The 19,500-nt window shown below is 35.9% G+C and overlaps 1 protein-coding gene across 1 annotated transcript; it reads left to right on the forward strand.

Annotated features, from left to right (window-relative positions):
* Positions 1–872: 872 nt before the first annotated feature.
* On the forward strand, positions 873–5,576 carry LOC107829755 (protein NRT1/ PTR FAMILY 4.4). The gene is made up of 5 exons (XM_016657227.2): positions 873–1,235; positions 1,645–1,862; positions 2,404–2,844; positions 3,773–3,918; positions 4,631–5,576. Exons 1-5 carry the CDS (start codon positions 1,082–1,084, stop codon positions 5,496–5,498), a joined length of 1,827 nt encoding a protein of 608 aa, XP_016512713.2. The 5' UTR covers positions 873–1,081; the 3' UTR covers positions 5,499–5,576.
* The last annotated feature ends 13,924 nt before the right edge of the window (positions 5,577–19,500 follow it).

Raw genomic sequence — 19,500 nt, forward strand, 5'->3', positions numbered from 1 at the left:
AAGGCTCTTTATATAGGTGTGAAGTTAGTTGAGATCCTTCTCCAATTAATGCTCCAAAACCTAAAATATTTCGATTAAGAAAATTTTCATATAATGATCATTTTGTTATGCAAATGACAAAACTATAGAATACTCACCCTTATCACTCCAACAAACGAAATAGTTTAAGTTCTATGTACAAATGTAGATATTTACACAACTTATCCACTCACGAGAAAATTACGGATAAATCGTTATACAACAACAACCCACCCAGTATTATCTCACATTGTGGGTATGGAGAGAATAGTGTGTACGCAGACCTTACCGTTACCTTGTGAGAATAGAGAGGTTGTTTTCAATATACTCTCGACTCACGAGGATAAATCCTTATAATAGACATAAATTAGTAACCTACAAAAAAAAAAATACTAACTTCCTATTATAATAAAATTAAGTGGCAGTGTAAATAATTTTTACAATTTCCATATATATAGCTAAAATACTAAATGTAATGTTTTTTCATGGAACATTACTTATTGTTCAAGTTACGTCAAACAGGACATTATGATATGGAGGCCATGATCGATCATCTTTTCAAGTATATGAATGGGTAGATCTTTTGACTCTGCTGGTTCTGTAATTAGTGGAAACCAATTGCTTTATAGTGTGTGATTGAGAATATACTCATATATAGTCCCACCTCAATTTAAGGCCTAGAATTACATGTATAGAATAGCAAAATGTGGAAGTGAGTGCGCTGTAAGCCATAATATGTTATGGTATGTGGACCACACCATTAACACTAGAGCAGAGTCAACTGATTGACAAACAGAAAGTAACCAAGAAGGTGCAGATATAAATAGGAGGCCAAATTCACTTGCAACTTAGTCATCACGAAAAGAGAGATAGACCAGAGAAAGGAGCAGACAGCCTTTTGCTTCTTTCCCTTATCTTGTTCCCATAATCAGTTCTAATATATTTTCTTGTACCAATATAGTATTATGCTTTGAGATTCCTATGTCAAAGTAAGAGGATAGCAATACATATTTTCTTCTTTTCTAGTTCAGAAAGGTAAGTGTGAATAAGAAGGATTGAGTTGATGGATAGGGAAGAGACAAGAAAGAATAAGTTGATCAAAAGGGAATCTGTTGTGTCTATGGGTACTGCAACAGAGCAAGCCTCTGTTGATTGGAGAGGAAGACCTTGCAAACCAAACAAACATGGTGGCATGACTGCTGCTATCTTTGTATTGTGTACGTCTCTCTCTCTCTCTCCAAATTGATATACACCCAAGATTTGAATTTGACTGGGCTATTGTTATCATTTTGCTTCCCATCATCACTAGCTTAAAATTTGAAAACAAGTTTTCTTGTGGTGGTGTTCGTTGAAAACATAATTAAGTACTTAAATAATACTAGTGTTTTCTGTCTATTAGCTTAAGCTTTTATATGCAATATCACATAATTCAACGTAATATCAAAGTTTTAATCTTTTAAAATAAGGTGATCACACAATTCGACGTGATTACAACATGCCATCTTTATTCATCAGTGTTGTTCCTTTTGTTTTTATTCCATTTTGTTTTCCTTCTAGAATATCACATGAATACTTTAGCATTTTATTGATGGTAAAATTCGGCATTTTTATTTGGAGGAAGTGCAGGCCTTCAGGCATTCGAAATGATGGGCATTGCCGCTGTTGGAAATAATCTAATAACCTATGTCTTCAATGAGATGCACTTCCCTCTCTCAAAGTCCGCTAACATAGTCACAAATTTCATTGGAACTGTTTTCCTCCTCTCCCTTTTTGGTGGCTTTCTCTCCGATTCTTATCTTGGCAGCTTCTTGACTATGTTGATCTTTGGCTTTGTCGAACTCTCTGTAAGTCTCCTTCTTCACTAACCTCAGTGTAAACCTCTTTTTTCCACAAATACTGCATGCTCCACCTAAAAGAACAAAAAAAAGTATACATGACCAAGTTAATTTGGACATGCAACTGCAGTTGCCCTTATGGGATAAGAAAACGGTTTTCAACGTCTATTATGGGATAGTAAATGAGATAAGAACCTTTTTTTCTTGCACACGCGATAAGAAGTACTCCCTCCGTTCCAGTTTAGGTGATTCTGTTTGACTGGGCACGGAGTTTAAGAAAAAATAAGACTTTTGGAATTTGTGGTCATAAACAAGTCAAAAAAAGGTCCAGAGTATTTGTGTGGTTGTAAAAGTTTATCATTAAGGGTAGAATTGAAAGTTTAAACTAAATTATTTTCAAATTTAGAAAGGGGTTATTCTTTTTAGAACAGACCAAAAAGGAAATAGGTTCACATAAACTGGAACAGGGAGAGTGTATATATATAAATAAGCATGTGAAGACATATATTTAACAAATGATTCAAGACTCTTATTATGTATATATTGGCAGGGGTTTATTCTATTGGCAGTGCAAGCACATGTTCCACAGCTAAGGCCGCCAAAGTGTGACATGATGTTAAGCAAAGGGCAGTGCATGGAAGCAAAGGGATATAAGGCTATGATCTTTTTTGTTGCACTCTACTTGGTTGCTTTAGGCAGTGGCTCTTTAAAACCTAATATAATCTCACAGGGTGCTGACCAATTCAAGAAAGATGATTCCAAGCAATCCAAGAAGCTATCTACTTACTTCAACTTTGCCTATTTTGCTTTTTGTACTGGGGAACTTGTTGCTCTAACTCTTCTTGTTTGGGTGCAAACTCACTACGGAATGGACGTCGGATTCGGGGTTTCTGCAGCTGCAATGGCCCTTGGATTGATCAGTTTGCTTTGTGGAACAGTTCTTTATAGGAACACACCACCTCGAGGAAGTATATTCACACCAATTGCCCAAGTAAGAATATTCATTTGTCTTCTCTCCTTATTAAATGGAGTACTATATGTTTTTGTTTCTTATGCTTTAAGTAACGTATAATTTCCTTTTCTTTAAAGTGTAGGATCAATTGATCATATCTTTTTATTTTTTATTTTTTTTATCTCTGTAGTTTGTTTCTATGGACTCAGATGTCCATTTTCTTAAAAGGTTTTTGAATCACTTAGCTTTATTTTGTGTCATTTAGCTTTTCAAGGAAGTTGAGGAAAGAAATGTGTTGCGTAGCTTTCTTTCATTTTTTCTTTACAAGTCATACAACACAATAGCTAAATTTTCGCTGATATAGTTGTGGTGGACCCTTGGTTCCTTTTAAACCACTTGTCCAATGGCCATGAATTTATTCCGATAATCCTTATTGAACATATATACATGTCTGGCGAGTTCGATTCTTCACACATATGAATAATAAGAGAAGTATGTATATATTTACTGCTTATTGTTTTAATCTAGGTTAATTTTCATACATGGTCATATAACTATAACTTTTTTTTATGAAAGTCATGTAACTTTGTTTTCTCACCCAAATATCATCAAACTTTCTCTAATTCACACAAAAATCACCGTGATCGGACAATATAATTTTTTTGTAGTATTTTCTTAATCATTTTATTTTTTATTTTCAGTCTAATAAACAATAACCAAATTAAAATAAAAAAAATATATATTTTTATTTATACGTGTATTATGTACATATAAGATACGATTCTATATATTTTTTGGCTAGCGAATACTATCAGATTCACCTGATCGGTCAATTTTATATTTTTTCCTTAAAATAAAAATAACTTAACTCGACCCAATCTACAATACCCATATACAATACTAATCTGGATTTTAGTTGTTCATCATTCTCTACTAGCTAATTAATTCACTACTTTGCTCCCCCAAGGTGTTTGTGGCTGCAATCACAAAAAGAAAGCAGATTTGTCCATCAAATCTGGAGATGCTTCATGGAAGCCAATTCATTGCGCCCCAACAAAACCTTTCTGGCATGGCATCAAAAGGCAGCACTCTCATCCATACGGATAAGTTCAGGTGGGATACCATAATATCTTCATCTCTGAGATATACACCCACACCCTCTATTTAGTTTAATTAGAAAGTGAAAAAAAGCTTTTTCCTACTTCCTTTTTTTTAAATATGTAACTATTAGTTATTGTTACGTATAGTATTTTTTACTACGTCCATTTCAATTTATATGACGTAGTTACTATTAGAGTCAAACAAGAATTTCTTTGAACGCATTATTGTATATACTTTTTTAATGTTTTGAGTTACTAATTGCTCTGACTTATAATACTTTTTACGTAATCACTTAATACATAAATATTATTTTTATAAAATTATAAATTCTATATCTAAATTCACGCCAAAAATTAATCACCTTGACTATCATCGTCCAACCTACATCATATAAATTTAAACGGAGGGAGTTTGTAGATTCTATATATATAGAGAAATTTTATTTTAAAATTTTTGAAAAATACATGTCTGAATTCACCGTACTCTGAACTTGCTATATACTTTATATATATTCTCTTCGTCAAGAAAGATCGAGCATCATAAAAGCCTTGACTTCAAGCTTAGGTCTTTTTTTAAAAAAAAGGGAACTAAGGCAACTTTTAGGTGCAGGGAAAGAAAAAGGCTAGCGAACCTCTTTCCAGGCGGTACAATACAAAGGGCAGAAGCTCGAGTAGGTTACTTTGACCCTTTTGCCTCTTTAACTTTCTGTGTGTATGCAAGGCAGGTTCTTAGACAAGGCGTGTATCAAAAAACAAGATGGAAGTAGTACAAGTGAAAGCCCCTGGAGACTATGCACAGTGTCTCAAGTGGAGCAAGTAAAAATACTAATCTCAGTTGTTCCAATCTTCGCTTGCACCATAATCTTCAACACAATTCTAGCTCAGCTCCAGACCTTCTCAGTCCAACAAGGAACTACAATGAACACTCGCCTCGCGCACAACTTCAAAATCCCTCCAGCTTCCCTTCAGGCCATACCTTACATTATGCTTATATTTTTGGTCCCTCTGTACGAAATCGCGTTTGTCCCCATGACCCGAAAGTTCACTGGCAAAGATTCAGGAATCACGCCTTTACAAAGAGTTGGCATTGGCCTTTTCATCGCGACATTCTCTATGGTCTGCGCTGCTCTAGTTGAGAATAAAAGAAGAAACTATGCCCTGAACCAGAACAGGACACTGTCCATTTTCTGGATAGCTCCACAGTTTCTAATTTTCGGCCTGTCGGAGATGTTCACTGCTGTTGGACTTATTGAGTTCTTCTACAAACAATCATTGGAAGGGATGCAATCTTTTTTGACGGCCATGACCTATTGTTCCTATTCATTTGGATTTTATTTGAGCTCTTTGTTGGTTTCTTTGGTTAACAAAATAACGTCTAGTTCATCATCAGGATCAGGTGGATGGCTAAATGACAATGACCTCAACAAGGATAGGCTAGATCTTTTCTATTGGCTGTTGGCTGCTCTTAGCCTAGTCAACTTCATTAATTATCTATTCTGTTCCAGATGGTATTCTTATAATCCATCTCTGTTACCTGTTGTCCCACTGCATGAGCCACAACCACAAGGACATGACCCTGAGAACCCAAATTGATGTGTATGGAATTGGGAATTAAGCTAACTATAGCTGTAGCAATAGAATGAAATGAATAGAAATTATATGTTGATAATACTACTTTTCGTCTCCCCCCTCCCTTTATTTCTACTGAATTTTCTTGTATATTTGGAAGGATGACATACAATGATTGTTTTTATGCTTCTAGTGACTGTATAAGTTGGACAATATATATGGGGGACAGGGTCCTCCAATACGTCAATTACAAGATTCAATCCATCAAATGTGTGTCAAAATGAGTGAACATGGGCCTCAATTCTCTTTTCTAGTTGCGAGAAATGGCAAAGACAAAAGTTGGGATGTGGTTTCTGCTTTAATTAAAGGAAGAGTCTTTCTAAAGTAATTGGTGATGGCGATTTCTGAAACTTTCTCGTTAGCCTTGAAATATGAAGTTGAAGAGTACAAACTTCTTGAAAATTTAATTGAATAATGCCTTCCCTACAAGTATGATTTTTCTAGGAACTTGGCTTTGGAAATTCTTAAAAAATAATTACCGTGTCAATTAATCTATACTTAGGACTTTGATAATTGTGGGGGGGGGTAGGGGGGGGGGAGGGGGGTAAATTGTGGTTTATTAAAAATTGGTTGACTAATTGTAAGTTTAGTCGACTAGGTTTTGCGCAGCAAGTAGATAAAGTAGAGATGAACCAAATGAATTGAAAGCTAAATAACACAACAATTTTTATACTTATTCGGTACCGGTGTGGTACTTACGTCCAATTTCCCTTGGGTCACAAAGGTTCTCTTAGATCTTGATAAAGAATTGCAACAGTGATTGTTTTAGTTCGTTCACCACCAACGATGTTTAGCAACAGTAGTTCTTGGATGTTGACACAACTATCTTTTGTGTTCTAATTCTTTCTATCTTTTGTGATACATGTAAACTCAAGAATACAGTGTTTGCACTAAGAACTAGAGAGACTTAGAAGATGGTATTTTTTGTTGCATAACTCTTCTTCTTGAAATTGACAGTCTTCTTATACGAGGCTTGAGGGCCGTTGAAGATTGATCTTGATTGAGGCACTGAATCCTCTAAGAGATTTGACCCAAAGGGTGCCTCCAAATCTTGCACTAGAGAAGGGTTGGATTCGCTTATGTCCTTCCTTTTCATGTCCTCATTTCATAGAGTGATTTGAGGCTTCGATTTGGTTGGTCAATCTTCTAATATAGCCTTGGACGAGATGCCTGATATTTTCGAGCTGCATTTGATATGCTTCCTTGTTAGACAGCCTCGTTGTCCTTTGATTGTGACTAAGATAGCAAGACTGATTTGGTTTCCTTTTTGATGTCTTGCCTTCCTTTGATTTAGCATCATCAAATTATCTTCGATCTTATTTCCATTTGTTGATGCCCTTGATGATGCCTTGATTTCTGCAATCAAGTAGATAGGATTAAGCTTTGTACAATTGTCATTATTAAAATTTAGATGTAACAATCTCCCCGTTTTTTATGATGAAAATAAAGAGAGAGTAAACACTTATACTTCACTTTCATATAACTAGAGATGCCTGCTCCCCCTGAGTTGTTGCTGCTCCCCCTGAGTTTATTTTCCCCTTGAGTTGTTGATTTACTCCTCCATAATGTTCTCCCCTTTGACATAAATCAAAAAGGAAAGAAAATACAAACCAAAGATGCAACATAGAGAAGATAATGTACATATAATATGCAAACTAGTTAGGGCAGCAGAAGTAATGCCTTCAATAGAGGTATAGAGTGATGGTTCATATAGACCAATGCACAAATAAGTCACAGAGCAAAAGCAAGCACACAAAAAATTATTTTTAACACACACAACATGCCTTAATTTCTCCCCAGGAAGTACTTGAGGGTGTTGATCACTTTGGTGCAAAAAGGTGTCAACATCATTGACTAGCTTGTTCATCTTTGCTGTGATGGAGTTGAATGCCCTAGTTCCTTACCTCCGTGTGGCTTCCATATCCATCCTAAACTTGGCCACATCTGTACATGTTTCCTTAGTGACTTCCCTAATCTTTTCCTCTTATTCTTTCATCTCAGTAAGAAGGAGTTTTACCCCATCTAGATATTGTTGAATCTACTGAAAATTTTGAGAGGCAGTCGACTGAGACTTTGGTGGTTCAGTGGGAGCTTCAAACTGCACCGGAACACTTTCAACTTTGGCATGCCTGACCATCCATCATCACTTAAAGTATAACCCATCATAGAAAAATTTGTCTTATCATAGGTACCGGTAATATGCTTGGGTGAGAAATGTGACAAATCAACCTTCATAACTTCAAGAATATGTGAGATTAGCAGGCCATAGGGTAGACAAGCAGCAGAAGAGGATATATATCCGTAATACTCTCAAGTATATACTAACGAATCTATACAAACCAGTCAAGTCTTTTATTGTTCACAAGACAGTAAAGAACAAAGATATCCCTGGTAGACAGAGTGCTAGGGACCCGGTTTTAGGAAGTAAAGTGGTGGCTATCATGTGGGCCAAAATATGGTATTCAAACTTTAGATTTCTGGGACCAATGTCGGGAGGATTATCAGACAGGAAGGCTTTTGCCTCTTCTAAGGAAACTTCAAAGTCTTTTTGGCTATGAATTTTGCACAAAAACATCATACCCGTTAAACTTAGCAAAAAAGATCTTCCCAAACTGATAAGAGTCAAGAACAATTTGAGTTCCTAAAATCATGGACTCCAAATCATCTTTATCATTCACAAACAAATTAGCTTAGAACATTCTCACATGTTTTTCATACACAGAGTTCCCAACAATATTGAACATATAGGAAAGTCGTTGAAAATCAAAGATAGAAATCACATCACAGTGCAGATTTTTCATAAGAGAGAGACTTACAGAGAGTCCATAAGCCATTGATTTTGACTTATAGGACTCAAACCTTGATTTTTCACTTGGTCCATAGAAGATTAATTTGTCCTCTGGCCCAAATTCCATAATCTCCACTTTCTCTTTTCTTGCATGCAAGCTTTTTGGGGGTTTGCTCAATGGGCCTCTTTCATGCCTTAATGGGAAGGTCCTCTGAAGATTCACTGCTTTCATTGTCGGTTTTGAGAAAATCTGAGTTGATGGAGGATTCCAGGTCTACGGTTTCTTCAGAATTGTAGGTTTTCTGAAAACGTCTGCTTCGTTTGGTAGTAGTAGAGGATGAGAGGTTTCTTTTCGCCATTGTAAGGAAATTTGCTTGGAGAGAATGCTGAAATAAAGGGAGAGAAGAGGGTTCTTATCTAGGCGTTTGGAAGGTTGAAGGGTTGCATTAGTTAAAGGAAAGGATGAAATCAGAAGGAAGTGACTCTTTTGAGGAGATGTTTCGGCAGTTCTGATGGACGTGTAATAATTACACTTACATCAAAGTAAATGTACTTCACAGTTAAACAGACATAAGAAATGAAATAAAATATTTTGAACATATAAAAAAAATTTGTTTCACAAAATAGACATAATGCCAATCTTTTTTCGCAGTAAACAAAATCTTTCTTCTGAAAGAGGTTTTGTAAAAATATAAGCAAGTTGAGATTTAGTACTATTGAATTCTAATACAACATCACCTTTAGCAACATGATCACATATAAAATGATGCTTGATTTCTATATGCTTTGTTCTAGAGTGATGCACAGAATTTTTTGACAAACATATAGCAGTAGTATTATCACAATATATAGGAGTAGAAATAAGAGATAAATCATAGTTGAGAAGTTGATGCATAATCCAAAGAACTTGTGTACATCAGCTTCCAACAGCTAAATACTCTGCTTCAGTCGTTGACAAGGCAACATAGATTTGTTTCTTCATATGCCAGGAAACTAGTGCATTTCCCAATAGTTGACATGTGTCACTAGTACTTTTCCTTTCAATTTTATCACCTGCAAAATCTGCATCTGAAAAACCTTTTAAAACAAAATTGTTAGAGTGATTATACCATAATCCTAATTTAGGGGTCCCAATAATGTATCTAATAATACATTTAACAACAATAAGATGGGATTCCTTTGAAGCCGACTGAAACCTTGCACATTTACAAACATTGGACATTATATCTGGTCAACTAGCAGTGAGATATAATAACGATCCAATCATTCATCTATACATTGTTTCATCAATATTTTTTCCATTGTTATCTTCATCAAGCGTAGTTGTTGGACTCATTGGAGTCCCAATGGACTTAGCATTCTCCATGCCAAACATCTTTATATGTTCCTTGATGTACTTAGTTTGGCTGATAAAGATCCCTTTGGGAGACTGTTTGATTTTCAATCCAAGAAAAAAATTAGCTCTCTCATTATGCTCATTTCGAATTCTCCTTTCATAGTATAACCGAATTCTTCACATAGTATAGAGTTAGAAATTCCAATAATAATATCGTCAACATAAATTTGAGTGATAAGATTACCTGAATTTGAGTGCTTAATAAACAAAGTTGTATCGATATTACTTTGTTTAAAACCTTGATTTAGAAGGAAGGAGCTTAATCTTTCATACCAGGCTCGAGGAGCTTGCTTGAGTCCATATAGAGCTTTAGTCAACTTGAATACATGATCTGGGAAAGTATTATTTACAAATCCTGGAGGTTGCTTCACATAAACTTCTTCAGAGATGAAATCATTTAGGAAGGCACTTTTTACATCCATTAGAAATAGTTTGAATCCTTTATGAGCAATAAAGGAAAGTAATATTCGAATAGATTCCAATCATGCTACAGGTGAAAATGTTTCATCGTAGTTGATACCATCTTGCTAAGAGTAACCTTGAGCAACCAGACGTGCTTTATTCCGTACCACTTGTCCGGATTCATTCAACTTATTTCTGAAAATTCATTTAGTTCCTACAATAGAAGTATTTGATGGTTTTGAAATCAGTTTCAACACTTTATTTCTTCCAAATTGATCAAGTTCATCTTTCATTAATTTGATCCAGTAGTCATCTTTCAGTGCTTCATCCACTTTCTTTGGCTCATGTTGAGAAATTAGAGCCATGTGAGGTTGAGCTTTTGAGATCTTCTGGTAGTGATTCCTTCTTGTGGATTCCGATAATGAATTTATGATGATATCCAGGTTCACTTTTCCATTCATTTGGGATGCTCGGGGTTGGTTACCTTTCCTTAGTAGTTGACCGTTTTGTTGAAGAAGATTCCTGGGTGTGCTCCTCAGTTGACTGATTCTACTGACTAGTTGACTTATTTTGACAATCATTTCCTAAACAACAGACTTGGGGGCAATAGAAATTTCCTCATCTTCAAAAAGTTTTTCATTCCTTGAGCGAGAGTTAGTATCAATAAAAACAACATGAATTGATTCTTCAATGCATAAGGTTCTTTTATTGTAAACTCTATATGCTCTACTTGATGGAGAATATCCAAGAAATATACCTTCGTCTCTTTTTAGATCAAACTTACTCAGATTGTCCTTTCCATTATTTTGAATGAAGTATTTGCACCCAAATGGGTGAAAGTAAATGATGTTGGGTTTCTTACCATTTCATAGCTCATATGGAGTCTTTTTAAGAATGGGTCGAATCAAACACCTATTGACAATATGGCATGATGTGCTCACAGCTTCGGCCTAAAAGTGGCGGGGTAGAGAGTTTTCCACAATCATGGTTCTTGCATGTCCTATAAGGTTCTATTTTTATGTTCTACCAATCCATTCTATTGAGGCGACCTTGGGGAAATGAAATTGTGAGACATTCCTTGGTCATTAAAAAAGTTTTCAAAATCTCTGCTTTCAAATTCTCCTCTGTGATCACTTCTGATAGTGGAAATGTAGTATCCTTTTAACGTTGAATCTTCTTATAGAAAACTACAAAATTCCTTAGAGATTCATCTTTATGACTTAGAAAAATAACCCATGTAAATCGAAAAAAAACATCCATAATAATAAAAGCATATTTTCTACCACCGATACTAGCAGTTCTAGTTGGACCAAACAAATCCAAATGCAATAGTTGAAGAGCTTTAGTAGTAGAAATGATGTTTTTAATTTTGAAAGATGAACGAGTTTGTTTTCCTAGTTGACATGCATCACAAATATAATTTTTTGAAAAATCTTGTTTTGGAAGACCAATGACAAGTTCGTGTTTAGAAAGTTTTTGAGTAGTATGCATGCTAGCATATCCAAGTTTTCTGTGCCAAACCCAAGGATCATCAAACATAGAAGCAAGACATATTTAATCACCAAGGCTATTTACATTACTGATAGTATAGACATTCCTATCTCTATTACTTGAAAGAATAACTTTACCTGATTCGTCTTCTATAAACCATCTATGTTTCTTAAAACGAACCTCATAGTCATTATCACATAGTTGACTGATACTGAGAAAATTGTAACTGAGTTCATCAACCAGGTATCCTTCGTCCACATCACATGTTAAACTTAGGGGAACTTTTCCAACTCCAATTACGTTTCCTTTTGATTTATCTGCAAAGGTAACTGTTCCTCCATCTAGTTTGGTGACTATTTTGAATAATTGTTTGTCGCCAGTCGTATGTTTGGAACACGCGCTGTCAAGATTACATTTTCCTTTTCGATTCTTCTTGCGACTCTCCTGCAAAATAGAGTTACTTTTTTTTAGGTACCCAAGCCTGCTTGGGTCCTGAATGGTTAGATTTCTGAGTGTTAGCTTGGCTAGAGGATTTAGGTCACCAAACCCATCTCCTATTGTCCTTGAACCTGCAATGGTTAGAAGTGTGACCACATTTTCCACAATAAAAACACGATGGATTGTTGGGATTTTTAGAGCCTCTTTCTGCTCTGATTTTGTTCCTGCATTGTTAGTGTTGTGACCATTTTTACCACAATAAGAGCATGTGTGAGAGTTTCTAGTTCTAATCAAATAATTATGAGAAACAGTTTGATTTGACTTGACAGAACCATGATTTGTGGATTTTTGTAATCCATTTAGTTGAAGTTGAAGTTCATTAACTTCATCTTGAAGCATGCCACGCTCAATATTACAAACTTCCAGCTTCAAGGCCCAATCTTTATTTTCTATTTGGATTTTTCTGAGTTCATTTAGAACTCTTTCAATATCTGCAAAAGCAATATCAACAAATTCTTAAAGTTCATAACAGTTGGGGCATGTAGGAAGACTTACCTCACTGGTTCCCTTGTCTGCCATATGACCAAGTTCACTTCAGTCTTCTTCCTCATCTGCTCCTTCGTCTGCCATGAGTCAAAGCTCTCCTAAGTCTGCATTGTTATATTCTTTTATGGCCATGAAACACATATTTGCAATTTCTTCATGGTCAGATTCTTCTTCATCACTCCAGGCTCCAAAGGACTTCTTCTTTTGAAGCTTCCTGCTGAGCTTCTTCTTCAGTTCAGTACAATCAGCTTGAATATGTCCATGTTTTTCATATTCATAACATCTTCCATCATTTTCATTATTCGTCATTCTTTTTCTAAAGTTTGATTTACCTCTCTTGCTATTTCTGTTCTTCCTCATCATGCTTGTTACAACTTGGGAGAGCATGACTATGTTTTCATCCTATTCTCCTCCTTCCTTTTCCTCTTCATTTTCTGGTTTAGCCACAGTTGCTTTAAAGGAAATATTTTTTTTCTTTTCTTGCTGAATTTGCCTGTTCAAGTGAGTTTTCTCAAAGGCTATTAGATCACTTCTAAGTTCATCATAGGATATTTTTTCAAGGTCCTGATATTCCAGAGCAATAACCTTGGGCTGCCAAATTGTGGGTAGACTTCTAAGAATTTTTCTGACCTGTTCTCCGCTCTTTATTGTTCTACCAAAAGATTTTAGATCTCCAAGGATTTTGCTGAACCTGGAGAATATTTCCTCTGCTGATTATCCATCCTTCATTTGAAATAGCTCATATTTACGAACAAAAAGATTGATACTTGTTTCTTTTACCTTGTTGGTTCCTTCACACGTGACCTCCAATTTATCCCACATTTCCTTAGTAGTTTCACAGCTTAAGATCTTTTCATACTCTTCTCCATTAATAGCATTATACAATAGATTTTTTTCTTTAGCATTCATAGTTATGACAATTGCTTGCTCATCAGTGTAATCATCTAACTCAAGTGGATCAGTCGATACTATGACTTGACCATTCTCATCTTTCTTTGGCGAAATTGGAAGATTTTCCTTTTCTATCAGCCGCCAAACTTTGAGTCATCTGACATGGTGCAAGTTTCCATACGAACTTTTCAATGAGAAAAGTGTTGGAAGTTGAAATATGGAGGTCGTATTTGAGAGGTTCCTTCTTGAAATAATGCACCAACGACTGTGTTCGATCCCATGATCTTTTCCTCACTAGCTGTTAAGCAAAGTTTGTAAGCCCGTCTCTAATACCAATTGAAAGTACAAGAGAGGGGGTGAATTGTGGTCTATTAAAAGTTGGTTGACTAATTGTAAGTTTAGTCGACTAGGTTTTGCGCAGCAAGTAGATAAAGTAGAGATGAACCAAACGAATTAAAAGCTAAACAAGACGCAACAATTTTTATACTGGTTCGGTACCAGTATGGTACTTACATCCAGTTTCCCTTGGGTTACAAGGGTTCTCTTAGATCTTGATAAAGAATTACAACGGTGATGGTTTTAGTTCATTCACCACCAACGATGTTTATCAACAATAATTCTTGGATATTGACACAACTCTCTTTTTGTGTTCTAATTCTTCCTACCTTTGTGACACTTGTAAACTCAAAATATAGTGTTTGTACTAAGAACTAGAGATACTTAGAAGACAGTGTTTATAGATGCGTAACACTTTTTCTTGAAATTGGAAGTCTTCTTATACGAGGTTTGAAGGTCGTTGCAGATTTATCTTGATTGAGGCACTGAATCCTCTAAGAGATTTGACCCAAGGGGTGCCTTTGAATCCTTCACTAGAGAAGGGATGGATTCGTTTATGTCCTTCCTTTGTCCGTATTTCATGGAGTGATTTGAAGCGTCGATTTGGTTGGTCAATCTTCTAATATAGCCTTGGAGGAGATGCTTGATATTTTCGAGCTGCATTTGATATGCTTCCTTATTAGACAGTCTCGATGTCCTTTGAATGAGACTGAGATAGCGAGACTGATTTGGTTTCCTTTTTGATGGCTTGACTTCCTTTGATTTAGCATCATCAAATTCTCTTCGATCTTATTTCCATTTGGCGATGCCTTTGATGGTGCCTTGATTTATGCAATCAAACTAAATAGGATTTAGCTTTACACAATTGTCATCATTGAAACTTAGATACAACAGTTATGCATTTGTTGTACCCCTGTAGCTTTCCTCTGAGCCTCACTACACCTCTGCGACGTAGGAATAACTGAGGAAGAAACCTCAAAATTATGTTGTGGGTCGGAGATGATGTCGTACCTTCTTTATTATCGTCTTATTCTTATTCCTCAATGATAACCAACTTAATTAAGTTACTGATCACAGTGATAAAATGATAATTGTACGTAATAATGGGGTTGTTCTCATTAGGTACAATAGTAGTAATTCATAATACAATCTACTCAACTAAGCTTCATTTTTTAAGCTCAATGCTTCTAATAGAATTTAAATTCTTTATCTAGATAGACGATCTCCATTGGTCCTTTTTAGGTCAGAAGAATGATCTATGAAATAAAGCAGTGATGCCAAATCTAATTAATAGTGTCCGTCCAACTACTAAATTATGTATAACTCATATATAATACGTGTATAATTTATGTATATCGGAAGAAAAATAATAATGAATCTAACAAACTATTTGTGTAAAGGTTGTAGAAATTCTTCAAAATTGAAGGTAAAATATGGGACCACTAGGACCTAATATAATAACTGAAGAAAGATCCATCACGATAAAATTAAAGCAAAAAATAATCTTCAAATTTTATGTTGTTTCATTAGTTTTGTGCAAACTTTCAACTTAACTTGAAAACATTTTCTCAAGTTGAGGTTATGCTCTAGACCTATAGTTCAAGTGACGTTTTTTTCAAATCACTTTTTGTTATCTAAAACCACTATTTTAATGGAGGGTTAGAGCTTGACACTTACGAGCATATTAAAATTCAAGACTGAATACATAAAGTAGGAAGACATATATCTAAACCTCCTCTGCAAACAACAGAACCTTGTACAGACACAAGGTTTTATATTTCATAATTGCAATATGAGACAATCCTTTTTGCACCATTTTCCTACAAATTGTGCTAAAGACAGAAAGACTCCCTTGTGTGACATTTATGGCTCTCAAAAGAATTAAGCATAGTTAGAAGGTACAATATGATTAAAAAGAAAAAGAAACTACTGCAACCCGATGCACAAAGAATCCACCATATCTTAATGCAAGCATTAGTGGATGCTTCCACGGCTTGAACCCGTGACAAGTCACATGGAGATAAATTTACCGTTGTTTCAAGGCTCCCCTTTGATGTTTTAATAATTCTCCCTTTTGATGATGACAAACTTTATGCTTTTTCATAAGATTAAGCCCTGTTTCAACTTAGCTCAACATCAATACAATGTTAGAAATATTTGTATCACTTATCATCAAGAACCAGGTTCATCAGGTTATAAACATCACTGTTCAAAGTGTAAAGCACAATCCTTTTTTCCCCTTTTGGCATCATCAAAAAGTTGCATAAATAGGTAAGATAACCACATTTTAAAAGTTACTCATGGCCATTGGGACTACTTCAAATGCAATCATGGATTAATCATCATAGATCAAGCTAAGAATTTTAACCATCAAAGAAATATAAATAAACAGTTTGAGCAAAAGTCAGTGAATTTAATTGATGATTCATAGGATTCTACCACAAAGAATAAGAAGAAATAAAATCACTGGAAACATGAGCAAAAACAATAAAAAAATCCCGAACTGAATCACTGGTTGATCTACACTAGGCTAGGAGGCTTATGGATGGGAAGGACCAGGTGTTTGGTTTATGGCTTGGAGGAGTTTCAGCATATCCTGAAGAATGCCATTATTCTTCTCCTTTTCTCTTGCCAGCTCAGTTTTGAAAGCATCTCTCTCAGTCTCCACCTCAACCAACCTCTTCTTCAACAGCCTTTCAATCTCAGCATCCTTAGCCCCACTTTTTTGCACCAAGCCTCGCACCTTCTATTCACTAGTACCTTCTTGGATGAACCAGGTTCTTTAGGAGTGGCATGGACTTCATAGTAGCACGCAAGCAGAGTATTTACCACAAAATGATACTCGCTTTGTTGACGAATTCAAACAACACTTTGTGGGGTGGCTTCATCTCACTCTTGTATACAGCCTTGGGCTCAATTTCCTCCTCATTGTCACTGAATTTTCTGGTAATGGCAAGGGCAGTAGGAAGATTTTCTAGGCTTGGCCACTTGAGCTTTCAATTGTTTGTTTATTTTCTTGATCTGCTCTCCTCTAGCGACAATCTTACATGCCATCATCTTTACTCTACTTTTATTAGAAAGTGGTGTGGTTGAAGGAGTGGTAGAAGAGGTGGAAGTGGTTTTTTGTGGTGGTGATGAAGGGTTTTCAAGAGTGTTAGCCATTTCTGTGCTTGGGTATGGAAGATAAGAGAATTAGATTGTGTTTGGAAGATAAAAGAAGAATGCAAGTTTTTGACGGCTTGAAAGAGATGAAGTAAGGAATACACTAAAGCTGATCAATTTAGAGATGAGTAATTAATGGGGTAATGGAAACTTTTCAGACTCTTAGAAGTCTAATTAAACTGAAATCCAGTTATGAAGAGACGTTGGAGTATATCTCTAGAATCTAGGTACTTCAATTCGGTTGGGACTCTTTTGAACGGAACTAATTCACTTGTAACGGATAAGTCCAAAAGAAGTTTGGAATTATGTAGGACTCTGCTCATTACCCAAATATTATTATTTTAATTATGCAAACTGTAGAAAACATACTGAGTAATCTTGATGATGAACCAGGTTTTTCACTGAGAATTCTCTTGTGTAAGTTTAAATTTGCCAAAATAGAGAAAATATCATTAGAGATTAATGAGTCATTTTAGTACATGGCACAAGAGTATACTATTGAAAGTATGAGACTGAGCAAGATTTAATTTAATTATATACACAATTTACTGACTTTCTAACCAAATAATTTTTTTTCATTTAACTTTGAACTGGTCATTTTAGGTAATCTTAATCATCCCTAATTCTAACATGTTCCTCTCAAAGTGATCTCTACTTAAAGATTTTGTGAAGATGTCAGCTATTTTCTTGTTATTAGTGATCGATGCTAGCCCTGTACTACTATGAAGTAGCAATAGAGGTCAAAGCGGCTTTTACCCGAGAAGGTCGGGATCGATTTCCACAGGGAGCTAGATATTGGAGTTGAGTTTCAATCTAATTGGCAATTGTGTAGTTGTTCCTAATTGCACTTCTAAACATTGTTTGGTTTGGTTTTACATCTAATTTTATATTACTACGATGCTAAATTAGGTTAAGTAAAGCTAAGATTAAACTATTGCAAGTTGTTCAAATAGATAAAAGGCACTAGGGTGGTGACTTTCTCCTAGGTGGTCAATTGATGGATTCTTGAGTCCAAGGCTAGATTGTCACATTTGGGGAGTATGATATAACCATTGCATGATTCTACTCACTCTATACCTCTCGGTAGTTCTAGTGATTTTGCCCGAATTGACTTTCTCAAGACCAATTGGGTATGCAAATTTGTACAAGCAATTGAGGTTCAAGTCGGGTACTACTATCTCTAGGTTTAACCCTTTAATTAGGGCTATCAATCTCATGAATACGCCCCAATTCCTTGTTGGACCAATTTCATGGACTTAGGCTCTCTTTCTCAAGAAGAGCCAAAGTCTACTAGGCATAAACTAGTGTTTGCAACTACTAATTCAACATTAAAACCCTAAATTAGTCCAAATATCAAACACCCATAGACAATCAAGCATCAAAACACAAGACCCATTAATTACTCACACTAGAGTTGAGCCACAACCCTAGCTAATGGGTCTAGCTACTCATAATATAGAAGAAAACAAAGAAATAGATAAAAAAAAACAATTATAATTAATTACTAGATAAAACTTGAAGATTCAATGTTGAAACTTAGCTATAATTACTCAAAATGGTAAAAGAGAAGAAGTCACGAGCGCAGCTCTCTCCCAAAATCTATCATATGACCTAAAAATGGGAAAAGAAACTATTTATACTAGGCTAAAAATTCTGGACAAAAATACCCCGGCGGGGCTAGTGCGGACCGCACAAAATCGAGTGCGGCTGCACTAAGGCTCTTGGCTTGACTAATCTCCCCTCTGAAGTTGGCCACGGCGGACCGCACAAAATGCACCGCGGTCGCGGTGGCTTCTACTGCGGTCCGCACAAAATGGACCGCGGACCGCATTGGGCATAATCCTCCAATTGTCACCTCTCTGAACTTTGGCTCTGCGAACCGCACGAAATCGAGTGCGGCCGCAATGAAATCAATGTGGTCCGCACAAAGTCCTCTGCGGCCACATTGCCTAGATGACTAAGAAGCATACTCTTTGATCTTCATCTTTGCGGACCGCACAAAATGGTGTGCGGCCACACTGGCCATGTTTGACTGAGCTTGGTCTTGGTACTTGTGCAAGTTTCACTCCTTTTTGAGATGGTTTTTGACACCTTGTCACCTTGTTGATCAAACCTGCAATCAAGTACAACTAGTGAGCTTTTGGGACTATTTTGTACATATTTCTAATCAAAACTTAAGCAAGAAAGAGTATAAAATGCATCATAATCCCTAGTTATCAACTCTCCCAAACTTAAGCTTTTGCTTGTCCACAAGCAAACAAAATAAGACTCACCCTTTGAGAGTCAATCCAAGAAAATTCAGCCGACCTAAAGTGACCTCATCTAGCATCAATTGAGACTAACAATTGCCCTCAATTCAAATAAATCATTAACAACATTCACTCTTTTAAACACCATGGGGTTTAGTGCGACACAAGAGCATCAAGAGTTGACTCAACACATCAAAGAAGTTCTTTCTAATACTTTGGTCGTTGTGGAACCCAAACTCACACATCCTCAACTCTCCCTAAGCAAAC

Source organism: Nicotiana tabacum, chromosome 6 (genome assembly GCF_000715075.1).
Source record: "Nicotiana tabacum cultivar K326 chromosome 6, ASM71507v2, whole genome shotgun sequence".
NCBI classification, from domain to species: Eukaryota; Viridiplantae; Streptophyta; class Magnoliopsida; order Solanales; family Solanaceae; genus Nicotiana; species Nicotiana tabacum.